The sequence below is a fragment of the Myotis myotis genome, unplaced genomic scaffold (assembly GCF_014108235.1).
Source record: "Myotis myotis isolate mMyoMyo1 unplaced genomic scaffold, mMyoMyo1.p scaffold_m19_p_4, whole genome shotgun sequence".
Lineage (NCBI taxonomy): Eukaryota > Metazoa > Chordata > Mammalia > Chiroptera > Vespertilionidae > Myotis > Myotis myotis.
Window position 1 is genome coordinate 124,486,569 of NW_023416346.1, and position 12,844 is coordinate 124,499,412.

At 42.2% G+C, this 12,844-nt stretch overlaps 1 protein-coding gene and 1 pseudogene across 4 annotated transcripts in view; one reads left to right on the top strand and one right to left on the bottom strand.

Annotated features, from left to right (window-relative positions):
• Nucleotides 1-12,844, top strand: part of CTPS2 (CTP synthase 2) — a 133,437-nt gene that overhangs the window by 34,119 nt on the left and 86,474 nt on the right. For all 4 annotated transcript variants that reach the window (XM_036305258.1, XM_036305261.1, XM_036305262.1 and 1 more), the window contains exons 5-7: nt 7,933-8,049; nt 8,194-8,277; nt 9,422-9,502. In XM_036305258.1, coding sequence (XP_036161151.1) covers nt 7,933-8,049; nt 8,194-8,277; nt 9,422-9,502 — 282 coding nt within the window. The remainder of the gene's footprint in view (nt 1-7,932; nt 8,050-8,193; nt 8,278-9,421; nt 9,503-12,844) is intronic.
• Nucleotides 6,880-7,064, bottom strand: LOC118654080 (annotated as a pseudogene).

The following is a 12,844-nucleotide window of genomic DNA, read 5'->3' on the forward strand; positions in this document are numbered from 1 at the left end:
TAGGCCTGGCCAGTGATCAGGGCCAATCAGGTTCCCCGCCTCCCTGCCTCCCCACCTCCTCCTTCCCTCACTCCCTTAGCACCCCACAGCCACCTCTGGTTGCCCACCATGTTCCATGCTGCCCCCTCGTGGTCAGCGCACGTCATAGCAAGTGATTGAACTCCCTGTCTCCTGGTTGAACTCCTGAGGGGACACTTTGCATATTAGCCTTTTATATATATAGATTCTGGGGCTGACACACCTGACTGTCATCATTTTACAAGAAGTATGCTATAGACTCAGACTATAATTGTTAAAGATTCCACTTGCACAATGAAATAAAAAATTCTCAATGACATCTCAAATTAAACCAAAGTTTCCATCTCAAAAAACAACAAGCGATCTATGAGAGGAGAAACCAAGATGGCGGCATAGGTAAACACCGGAGTTAGCTGCCTCGAACAACCACTTCAAAAATACAACTAAAAGACAGAACAGACATTGCCCAGAACCACAGGAAGACTGGCTGAGGGGAAATTCTTCAACTAGAGGGAAAGAGAATAGCATACGAGACTCAGAGGAGGCACAGTGCGGAAAATACAAAGGTGCGGAGGTACGCGCGGAGCGGGCTGGTAGCTGAGGGCGCGGTTGTCGTTTTCAATCGGGAGGGAGTCTCAGATTCTGAGCTCCAGTTCTGGGCGCGTCTCTAGGGACCCAGACTCAAACGGGAGAAGCGGGACTGTCTGGCATCGGTCGGAACGCGAGGGCAGCTTTCTCTCCGAGGTTTGCAGCGGTTGCTGGGACTCTGAGAGGCAGAGCCTCTGGGGACGGGACTGAGAAGAGCCATAACTGCTCCCTCCACCCGCTCTGTTGATCCCATTCAACCCGCCCCGCCCAAGCCCTGCACAGAGCCATTTGCCAGATAGCCTCAGGCAAAGGCTAGATTAGCACCTCCCTAGAGGACAGAAGTTTTCCCACTGCAGACACAGCTGATTCTCACAGCCAGTTGGCCTGGAGATCAAATCCCCCTAGTATTAACTACAACAATCAAGGCTTAACTACAACAAGACTGCACACAAAGACCACTAGGGGGTGCACCAAGAAAGCATAAAAAATGCGGAGACAAAGAAACAGGACAAAACTGTCAATGGAGGATATTGAGTTCAGAACCACACTTTTAAGGTCTCTCAAGAACTGTCTAGAAGCCGCCGATAAAGTTATTGAGATCTACAAGAAATCTAATGAGACCCTCGATGTTATGATAAAGAACCAACTAGAAATTAAGCATACACGGACTGAAATAACGAATATTATACAGACTCCCAACAGCAGACCAGAGGACCGCAAGAATCAAGGCAAAGATTTGAAATGCGAAGAAGCAAAAAACACCCAACCGGAAAAGCAAAATGAAAAAAGAATCTGAAAATACGAAGATAGTGTAAGGAGCCTCTGGGACAGCTTTAAGCGTACCAACATCCGAATTATAGGGGTGCCAGAAAAAGAGAGAGAGCAAGATATTGAAAACCTATTTGAAGAAATAATGACAGAAAACTTCCCCCACCTGGTGAAAGAAATAGACTTACAAGTCCAGGAAGCACAGAGAACCCCAAGCAAAAGGAATCCAAAGAGGACCACACCAAGACACATCATAATTAAAGTGCCAAGAGCAAAAGACAAAGAGAGACTCTTAAAAGCAGCAAGAGAAAGAAACTCAGTTACCTACAAGGGAATACCCATACGACTGTCAGCTGATTTCTCAACAGAAACTTTGCAGGCCAGAAGGGAGTGGCAAGAAATATTCAAAGTGATGAATACCAAGAACCTACAACCAAGATTACTTTATCCAGCAAAGCTATCATTCAGAATGGAAGGTCAGATAAAGAGCTTCACAGATAAGGAAAAGCTAAAGGAGTTCATCACCACCAAACCAGTATTATATGGAATGCTGAAAGGTATCCTTTAAGAAGAGGAAGAAGAAAAAAAAAGGTAAAGATACAAATTATGAACAACAAATATGCATCTATCAACAAGTGAATCTAAGAATCAAGTGCATAAATAATCTGGTGATCATAATAGAATCAGGGACATAGAAAGGGAATGGACTGACTATTCTTGGGAGGGAAAGGGGTGTGGGAGATGCGGGAAGAGACTGGACAAAAATCGTGCACCTATGGAAGAGGACAGTGGGTGGGGAGTGAGGGCGGAGGGTGGGGCGGGAGCTGGGAGGAGGGGAGTTATGGGGGGAAAAAAAAGAGGAACAAATGTAATAATCTGAACAATAAAGATTTAATTAAAAAAAAAAATATTCAAAGTGATGAATGCCGCCAAAACCGGTTTGGCTCAGTGGATAGAGCATCGGCCTGCGGACTAAAAGGTCCCAGGTTCGATTCCGGTCAAGGGCATGTACCTGGGTTGCGGGCACATCCCAGTAGGAGATGTGCTGGAGGCAGCTGATCGATGTTTCTCCCTCATCGATGTTTCTAACTCTCTATCTCTCTCCCTTCCTCTCTGTAAAAAATCAATAAAATATATTTAAAAAAAAAAAAAAGTGATGAATGCCAAGAACCTACAACCAAGATTACTTTATCCAGCAAAGCTATCATTCAGAAGTGAAGGCCAGATAAAGAGCTTCACAGATAAGAAAAAGCTAAAGGAGTTCACCACCACCAAACCAGGATTATATGAAATGCTGAAAGATATCCTTTAAGAAGAGGAAGAAGAAAAAGGTAAAGATACAAATTATGAACAACAAATACACATCTATCAACAAGTGAATCTAAAAATCAAGTGAATAAATAATCTGATGAACAGAATGAACTGGTGATTATAATAGAATCAGGGACATAGAAAGGGAATGGACTCACTATTCTTGGTGGGGAAAGGGGTGTGGCAGATGCGGGAAGAGACTGGACAAAAATTGTGCACCTATGGATGAGGACAGTGGGGGGGTAAGGGCAGAGGGTGGGGTGGGAACTGGGTGGAGGGGAGCTATGGGGGGAAAAAAAGAGGAACAAATGTAATAATCTGAACAATAAAGATTTAATAAAATAAAATAAAAAAGAAAAAGAAAAAGAAAAAACAACAAGCATACATTTTAGGCCTGTACCTGCACATTGTTCTTTTTTGTTCCATATCTGTATTCTCAATTTTTAAAATTCTGCTCTTGAGTTGATTTGTTTGGCTTAATAAATATTAATTAAGCACTTCAATATGTACTAGCTCCATGATAGCTGTGAATATGATGAGACAATGACTCCTGCTTTCCAGGACTTATTGTCTCAATTTTTAATTTCATGGAAACAGATAAACTGTGCCAACTTGTCCCCAGAGAAACTCATTTTTTATATAACCCTGATGTTTATATTTGCTTATTGGGCACTAGGTCAGACATTCTGTTGGGTTTAAGTTGTGTGCAACATTTGTATGTGTGTATGATTTAAGCTTTCAAAGAACCGCCAAAGCTAACTTTTAGTTTAAGGGTATAGAAGCATTTTTGCACTGAGGCCTCGACTTCTCAGACCTGTGGAGCTGACAGGCTGTGTTCATGTTAGTGCAGGTTGTCTAAGCGTGAACCTGAAATAATTTATGCATGGTTTAGAGGAGTAAAGGTTCCTCCCTCCCTCCCTCCCTCCTTCATTCTTTTGTTCCTCTCTTTTTAAGAAAAATATATTTTTATTGATTTCAGAGAGGAAGGGAGAGAGAGAGAGAGAGAGAAACATCATGATGAGAGAGAATTACTGATTGAGCCTGCAACCCGGGCATGTGCCCTGACTGGGAATTGAACCATGACTTTCTGGATCATAGGTCGATGCTCATCCACGGACCCACACAGGCCAGGCTCGCCCTCCCTTTCTTCCTTCCTTCCTTCCTTCCTTCCTTCCTTCCTTCCTTCCTGCCTTCCTGCCTTCCTGCCTTCCTGCCTTCCTGCCTTCCTGCCTTCCTGCCTTCCTGCCTTCCTGCCTTTCTGCCTTCCTGCCTTCCTGCCTTTCCTGCCTTTCCTGCCTTTCCTTCCTTTCCTTCCTTTCCTTCTTTCCTTCTTAAAAGACTCCTTTCCTTAAAGGCAAAATGGACATTACACATCTTATAAATTTGCTGTTGCTTCAATTGAAGCTTTGCATAGATTTTAAACTATTGTTATGGGTACTATTTTCCCTATTGTGTGGGGAAAATAATTAATTTAGTACTATTCTAATATGATAATGGCAAGCCAGAGAAGTGGTAATGGGACCCTCCAAATAGATGGAGAGAATGCAGTACCACTGCATGCCACGTGAGGGCAGAATCAGATAATGTTTAAAGTTTTGCTTCCTTTTCCAGATTTCCTGTTGGCTCCCAGTACACCATCAAAAAAGGAGATGTCTCCTTAAGGTTTAGTTTAATGCAGACCTCTTTTTTCCTAAAAAATATTTTTTTTTCTCCCCCATTAGATTCTGCTGCATTGTAGTTAATGAGCACTTACACCCTTCACCTCCTGCCAGTTTCCTGATTGCATGTGATATTTCTTGGATTTTCATAATTAAGATTGTCATTCTTTTACAGAATTATCATATATTTCTGTCTGTTCCATACCCAGGAAACTTGAATTTTAATTGTGTTTTGTTATCTGAGTAATCTGAGTTAAAGAAGAATTTCTTTTGTAGCAATGAAATCCCTCCCTCCCTCTTTCCCTCCCCCTTCTTAGTTTGATTCCATTGTCATTATGAAAACAGGTACTAGAATCCTGTTACCTAGGGCTTATATTGAATTTTGAGACCCTCTGTCCTGTCCTGACCACTAACCTAAGCCCCCAGTGGTGCATGTAGTGTGCTGGGCTTGTGCTGGAGATACGGCAGGCACGTTCCTGCCCTCATAGGGCTTACAGCCTAGTAGGGTAGAGAGACAGGAAACAAGGACTCAGATAAAATAATGGTACCTTGTACTGAGTTATCAGGAAGGGCACAGGCAGGGTACTGTGATGGGGGCATCGAGAGAGTGGCTGCTTTAGGTGAGTGAGTGGTCAGGGTCCGGCTTTCTGAGGAGGACATAGCTCCCTGGGCTGAAGCATAAAAGGGAGATAGATGAAGAAGGGGCAGGAAGGAGAATGAGCCCGTCTGAGAGGCCAGTGGGGCTGAAGTACAGGGTGAGAGGTTGGGGCATGAGATGAGATTAGAGATCTGTGCACGGGCCAGATCTAGAAGGGCCTTTGTTGGATACATAAAGGAGTTTAGGCTTTATTTTTAGTGAAGCAGTGTGTTATTCTAAGCAAGGGGTTGGGGGCATATTTTGAGTTTTTTAAAGGTCATTCTGCTGGTATGTGACAAATGGTTTGATTGTAGGACAGGAGAGAGTAGAAGCTGTGGGCCCTTAAGATTTGGGGGTCTGCCACCTCTTTTTGTAAAGGGCCAGATGAAAAATATGTTTAGCTTTGCAAGTGGGAGAGTCTTTGTCAATGTCAGCAGCTACTCAAGTCTGCCATTGTAGTGTGAAAGCAGCTATAGGCAATATGTAAATGAACAGGCATAGCTGTGTGCCAATAAAATTTTATATATAAAGTCAGGCAGCAGGCCATGGTTTGCTACCCCCTGGTTTAGATTATTGCAGTAATCCTGGCAAAAGATGCAGTAATTCTAGCTTGAACCAGTGAGTGGGAAGAGATGCTATTTGCTGAGATGAAAAAGCACCCAGCAAAACAGGGCCAGAGGTGATGGACCAGGGGTTCAGTTTGGGATGTGGTAAGTTTGGGTAGTTATTGATCAATCCGAGATGTCAAAGCTGGTTACAAAGCCCAGGTGATCTCTTCCTCCTCAACACCCAGATCATTTCACTTAGTGCTTAAGTTTTATTCCTGATTATCGTTCTTTAGTTCTGCCTTATTTCCCCTTCCTAAATTCTGAGCTCCTTGGGAACATGCTGTCTTAAAATCTTCCAGCACCTCATTTATAGTGTTGAGCATGTAGTATGTGCTCAAATGCTAGAGAATTCATTTTAAAATCCATGTGACAGTCTTTAAGCATTTAAATATGGTGAGGATGAATGGGTTAAGGTGAATTTCATCCCAGTCTAAAGTAAAATGCTTAGGTAACTATTGAAAGCACATTATGTATTAAGTTAACATTTATCAAAGGATTACATTATCAGGAATATTCTCAGGGCTTTTTGTACTGCTCGTTTCAGAAAAGCAGCATGTTTAAGAGTAGTGATTTAATTCTAATTGTACCACCATTACAAGGAGACTGTTCAGATGCATGCAGGTGTGTGTGTGTGTGTGTGTGTGTGTGTGTGTGTGTGTGTTTGTGTGTTTGTTCCTTCATGGAGAGAGAGACAGAATGAGACACACAGAGAGAGTTAGAGTGACACAGAGAGAATGCTCACTATTTCACACCAGGAAGAGCCAGGTGGCTCTATATTCTGGATCTTTTTGTCTGCTAATGAATTGCCTTCTCTTTTCTTAAAGCTCTCCATTTTATTTTTAACATTTTCAGTCTTGATGACATGAAGGGTTAGCAGCCTTATAATGATCCCCCCTTTTGGGGGGGGAGGGGTTTGTGGTAATTTACTAGTCTGTATAATCCAAGTGAATCAATGATAGCATGATTCGTTTATTTAATTTTATCCATATCTTCACAGAACAGGCAGAGAGATCTTATATACACAGGATTAGATCATCCTGAAAGCCCTCCTCGCCCTTGCTTTCTTCCCCCCTTCTTGAGGCTCTGCTTACTCTCTTTCCTGTTTACCTGGCTGTGTTACACTCCATCTATTTTTTTTTTTGAACAAAAAATAATCTTTATATAAACTATTAATAAATACCTAAATACAATATGGCTTTTAACATGAGATCATGCGTATATAGTTGTATTTATAAAAATAAGTATACTAATCAAAAGCTATACAACATTAACAGCAAATCCAAATGTGAACTAAGATATTCTTCTGAATTCTGTTTCATTGAGCATCAAAAACCACCAATCTTTTAGTCCTTTTCTTGTACATTATTCTGTATCCACATTCTCTGCATCTGATTGGATCCCTGGATTTTATTTCATTTTCTGCATGACATTCATTGGCTGCTGCTTTGGGAGTTGGACATCCTTCTGGGTGTCCATTGTTAATCTTTAGCACCGACACACTCCTCTCTCTGTGATTCCAAACAGACTACAGCATCTATTCTTTTTTTTTTAACTTTATTGTTGACACTATTATAGATGTCCCCATTTCCCCCTTTGCCCACCTGCATATCCCTTCTTATTTTATTTTCTAGTCTCCATTTTCTCTTTCCTTTGCTTCATCTCCCTTTATTTTATTTTTATTTTTATTTTTTTTTTAAAAAATATATTTTATTGATTTTTTTTACAGAGAGGAAGGGAGAGGGATAGAGAGTTAGAAACATTGATGAGAGAGAAACATTGATCAGCTGCCTCCTGCACATCCCCTATTGGGGATATGCCCGCAACCAAGGTACATGCCCTTGACCGGAATCGAACCTGGGACCTTTCAGTCCGCAGGCCAACGCTCTATCCACTGAGCCAAACCGGTTTCGGCTTTATTTTATTTTTTAAAAAAATATTTTTATTGACTTCAGAGAGGAAGGGAGAGGGAGAGGGAGAGAGAGATAGAAACATCAATAATGAGAGACAATCATGGATCAGCTGCCTCCTGCACGCCCCACACTGGGGATTGAGCCCACAACCTGGGCATATGCCCTGACCAGGAATTGAACCGTGACCTTTTGGTGCATAGGTCGATGCTCAACTACTGAACCACAATGGCTAGACCAATTTACATTATTCCTAATTGGCAAAAATGATTCGGTTTTCGAACAGCCATCTGGAACAAAGTTGGAGAAATGAGGTTCCACTGTATTTACAAACATCTGTTCTTGTGTCACCATAAATTTCTGCTTAGCTTATTAAGACTTTTTCTATTAGTTTGTGTAACATGGAAGATCACTTGTGTCTTTTTTTCCATTTCCAGTTGGGTGGCACCATCGGAGACATTGAAGGAATGCCATTTGTGGAAGCATTCAGACAATTTCAGTTTAAGGCAAAAAGAGAGAATTTCTGTAACATCCATGTTAGCCTTGTCCCACAGGTGAGCTTTCCAGATAAGTATAGACAGCAACTTCTATAAGTTTTCTTATGATATTCTGTTTATTCCGTATTTTAGCTAGGGATCCATTCACTATCAAGGAGAGCTAAATGTCCAAGGTACTAACAGTGACCCATTTCTTTTCAGCCCAGTGCTACCGGAGAACAAAAAACCAAACCCACACAAAACAGTGTTCGTGCGCTGAGGGGGTTGGGCCTGTCTCCTGATCTGGTGAGTTAAAGAGACTGGGTAAATTTCTTGTCAATAAGACCTCCTTTTCTTAATCTATAACCTCATCTAAGTCCTTTCTAGCTCTCAAATGCTTCCTATGACATTGACCTTTTTGTATCTGGGATCCAGGGAAGGGGATTCATCCTCAAGTGTCACTTCACACATTTCTAAATTGGCCATTGGTTCTTCTCCAGGCCCTCCTTTGATTGGCCACACTGACACCTGGTCAAGTGCAATGTCCTGCCATTTTGTATGGTCCCTGGGTCCTTGAGAGTGAGGTGGGACCTTGGAGATTTTCCCATGACCCTACTAGGATGGGCTATCACTGCTCTTATTTATAGCAGGTAATCCAGTTATTACCAATAGTCTAGATCAGGGGTCAGTAAGTAAGGGCCTGTAGGCCTGTTTCCTGGAAAGAAATTTTTTTAAGACTTTTAAAATTGTAAATAAAGTTTTATTGGAACATGATACCATCCATTGTTTACATTTGTCTATATCTGCCTTTGCACTACAGTAGTACAACTGAGTAGTCAGGACAGTGACTGCATGGCCTGCAAAACCTAAACTATTTACCATCGCGCCCTTTAGAGGAAAAGTTTGCCAAGCCTGGTCTAGCTCTGTTCTTGTGTTTTTTATGTTTTTATAAATATATATTTTTATTGATTTTAGGAAGGGAGAGGGAGAGAGAGAGAGAGAAACATCAATGATGAGAGAGAATCATTGATCACTGCTTCCTGCACACCCCACACCGGGGATCGAACCCACAACCCGGGCATGTGCCCTGACCGGGAATTGAACCGTGACCTCCTGGTTCATAGGTCAATGCTCAACCACTGAGCCACACTGGCCGAGCTGTTCTTGTATTTTTAAAGGAGTAACATTTGTGGCCTTGGCTCTACTTATGAGAGACACCTTCACATTTCGAGTTCTTACTGGTAGAGTTGTGCTGAGTTTGATTATACTTGCTTATATTAGTGCTCAGGCGAGCTTCTGAAAGGCCAATGGAATGCCCAGAATGAACATGTACATACCTAGTCAAGTCTGTTGTAGCAAAAAGAAATTTATCTTGTGTCCTTCTGAAAACGAATGGTGGTGTGGATAGCTGATTCCTGCTTGCTGACCTGTGCATAACTGACTTTGACAGATCGTCTGCCGGAGTTCAAAGCCCATCGAAATGGCTGTGAAGGAAAAGATTTCTATGTTTTGTCATGTGAACCCTGAACAGGTTAGTGCTGCTCTTTAGATTTTATTGCCTTGCAGGTACTTCTGCTGATGCCAACGTTTTATGCCTCTTAAATCATCATATTATTTTTCACAGCATTTATGAAAACTCATATCCAGCCACGGCTCCCTTGCCTTTAAGTGAACAATCTTGAGACTCCTGATTCCTTAGATAGAGTGCATGTTTCTTTGCATAACTACTCCTTAAGTTGTAGGTATAAAATCAGCTGGGCTTTTTAACTCGAAGTCAAATCTCTAGAGAGAGAACCACTCCTGCTTATCATCTCTTTACCTTGTCTTTCTAGAACACTGACTGCTTCCACTTCGATTTCTCCTTGTACCTGCTACAGCTTAACTAACCATAAAGCACACATTACGTTGACATTCACCCGATCACTTCTGATTACATCAGCGGCCTCAGTTCAATTCATTGCTACAGAAACTGTACCATGATTTGGGCTTAGGTCCTATGTCCTGCCAGACTTCCCACCTAGGTATCTGAAAGTTAGCTTTTCTTTTTTCTTTCATTTTCTTATCTCTGTCTCTTGTTTGCAGTAAGGCTCAGGCACAAGGGATCAGAGTTGGCTATAATTTAAAAAGTGATAATAACCAGTGCTTAGGAAGAGTGAAGTTTAGCAGAAACCTTTTGTTTTCTTCAGATAAGCTCTGAGCTCTCTAAAGCCTGAAAACCACCTAATCAGATTTCTGTATCTCAGGGGGCAGTTTGATGAAGAACCTACTGTCTGATGCTTAGAGGGTCAGTGCATATGTCGGAACTACTCTGAAAATGTGCTGGCAGGTTTAATGGGCTCCCCTGTGTTTTTATGTCGTCAAGCCATTTTGATTTTGTTCAGTTTGTTTTTTGTACTCTTCCTATTGGTCAATAGTATTTTGTGTGTGTATTAAACACATATAACCTGATCTCCTAAATAGAAGGAGAATGTAAGGACATCCAAACCTGAGTTTTTTTGAGCCAAATTGACAAATGCTAGGAAGCAAGATCTCAAATACTCTGGAGGACAGGTTTTTTTTGTTGTTTGCATTCTTTGTTTGTTTTTAATATGTTTTTACTGATTTCAGGTAGAGGAAAGGAGCGGGAGAGAGAGAGATAGAAACTTCAATGATGAGAAAGAATCATGGAGCGGCTGTCTCCTGCACACCCCACACTGGGGATCAAGCCACACTGGGAATTGAACTGAACCTTGACCTGCTGGTTCATAGGTTGACGCTCAACCACTGAGCCATGCTGGCTGGGCTTAAGGAGGGACTGTAAGAAGGATTACATGGGGGTGGGAGAAAGCTAGGTGGGGATTGGATTACAGTGCAGTTAACAAGATCACATGCTCCCTTGAGGGTGGTTTTACCTCTGATGAGTCCAAAAAAGAGGGATTATTCTGGCATTTCAAAGGTGTGTTAACCCAGAAGAACAATGGTCAGGGCTCGCTTAAGGCAAAGATAAACCTTTCACTAGGGAAGTTAATGGGCCTGAAATGTTAGGAAGTTGTGATCAGATCACCCTGTGAGGTTACTTTCGGTCACAGCTTGTTAGATTTAGAGTCCCCTTTTCGTTCTCAGCTCTGAGAACAGATATAGTCCAAACTTTCGACCATATCGTCTGTTTTCTATAACTAGAGATTCTGAAGTATGCTCTGTCCCATCAGTGCACAGGCCAGTGTATTAGCCATTTTCAGCGCATCGTTTTCTCTGTTATGAGTTAATGCTCCCATTTCATAGTTGCTGGTGAATTTGCATTTAAAGCTCTCCTCATTGGGGTTGCTGAGGACCGGGTGGAGAATTGGAGGTGTCTCTGTGGATGTGGCCCATTACTATGACATTTGAAAAAATATCTCTCTGGCCTGGAGGATGAGTAAATGGCAGTTGTGGTTGTCCAGAGATTTAGGGGTTTTTTTGTTTCTTTTATTTTTATTGATTTCAGAGAGGAAGGGGGAGGGAGGGAGAGATAGAAACATCAATGATGAGAGAGCCATTGATCTTGCTTGTTTCCTGTACACCCCCCACTGGGGATTGAGCCTGCAACCTGGGCATGCGCCCTTGACTGGAATCGAACCTGGGACCTTTCAGTCTGCAGGCCGATGCTCTATCCACTGAACCAAACTGGCTAGGGCCAGAGATTTAGTTTTAAATAGTAATTGTGACAAAGCCTCTTATCAGTGACATCTCAGCACTTTCAGTTGTGTTGGTGAATGCACAAGTGAGGCACACTAGTCTTAAGTATCAGGTTGATGATGTTCAAACAGCTTAGGAATCCCTGGTTGGAGAGCTACGGATTTGGGAAGACTGCACACATACTGTTGGCAGAACATTTCTTGGCATTTATTTAGGATGTGGCAGATCCTTAAGTGCCTGCCAGTAGCTTCTTGGATGTACTTGAGAGGGTGGTGAAAGCTCGTTAGGGTAAGTGTGAAAAACAACCACACCACCTGGCAAAGGAGCCATTCTCTTCTAACAGGTGTAATTAATTTGACTGTGTTCAATGTGGGTTTGTAAATTTACCCACAAGAAGAAAGCGGACAAAAGCAACTATAGCAGCCGCAGCAGCAACAAATGAACAAACAAACAAATTACATGCCCACATTTAGGAGATAAGGTGTATGCATTTAATGCTGCTGCTTTAACCTAGACTTGGAACATGGTGCCTTGGGCCGTGTGTCTTGACATATAAAGAAGCATCCATGTTCCAACACCAATTCTTCTAGAATGACTCACAGAATCAGGAAAGTGCTATATATAAAGGGTACAAATGTACGGCGAGATGAGATACATAGGGCAAGGTCTAGGAGGGTCCTGAGTGCAAGAGCTCTTATCTCCATGGAGTCAGGGCAAGCCACCCTCCCTCACACCTGTATATTCACCAGCTAGGATGCTCCCCAGTCTTCTTGTTGTTGGGAGTTCATTACTGGTCACATGATTGAACTCAATCTCTAGACACCCCTCTCCCCCCCACCCCCATCCCCATCCCCTCTCTGGAGTTCAGGTGGCTGAAAGTTCCAGCTTTCTAATGACTTGGTTCGTTTTTTCTGGTGTCTAACTCCCATCCTCAAGCCATCTAGGGGCCACCCTGAGCCACCTCATTAGCATAACAAAGATACCCCTGTCACTCAGAAAATTCCAAAGGTTTTTGAAGCTCTTTCAGAAAATGAGAACAAAGACCATATACTGTATATATTTATATATTTTTTATTCTACCACAGCATCCATGGTTCCAGGGGTAGAATAATGACTTCAAAGCATTTTGTAATTTGATCAAACTAACCTTGTGTTAATTCTGCCTCTGGTTTAGGTGGCTGGGCTCTTGGTTTTCTTCTATAAGTGTAAATGAACTGCC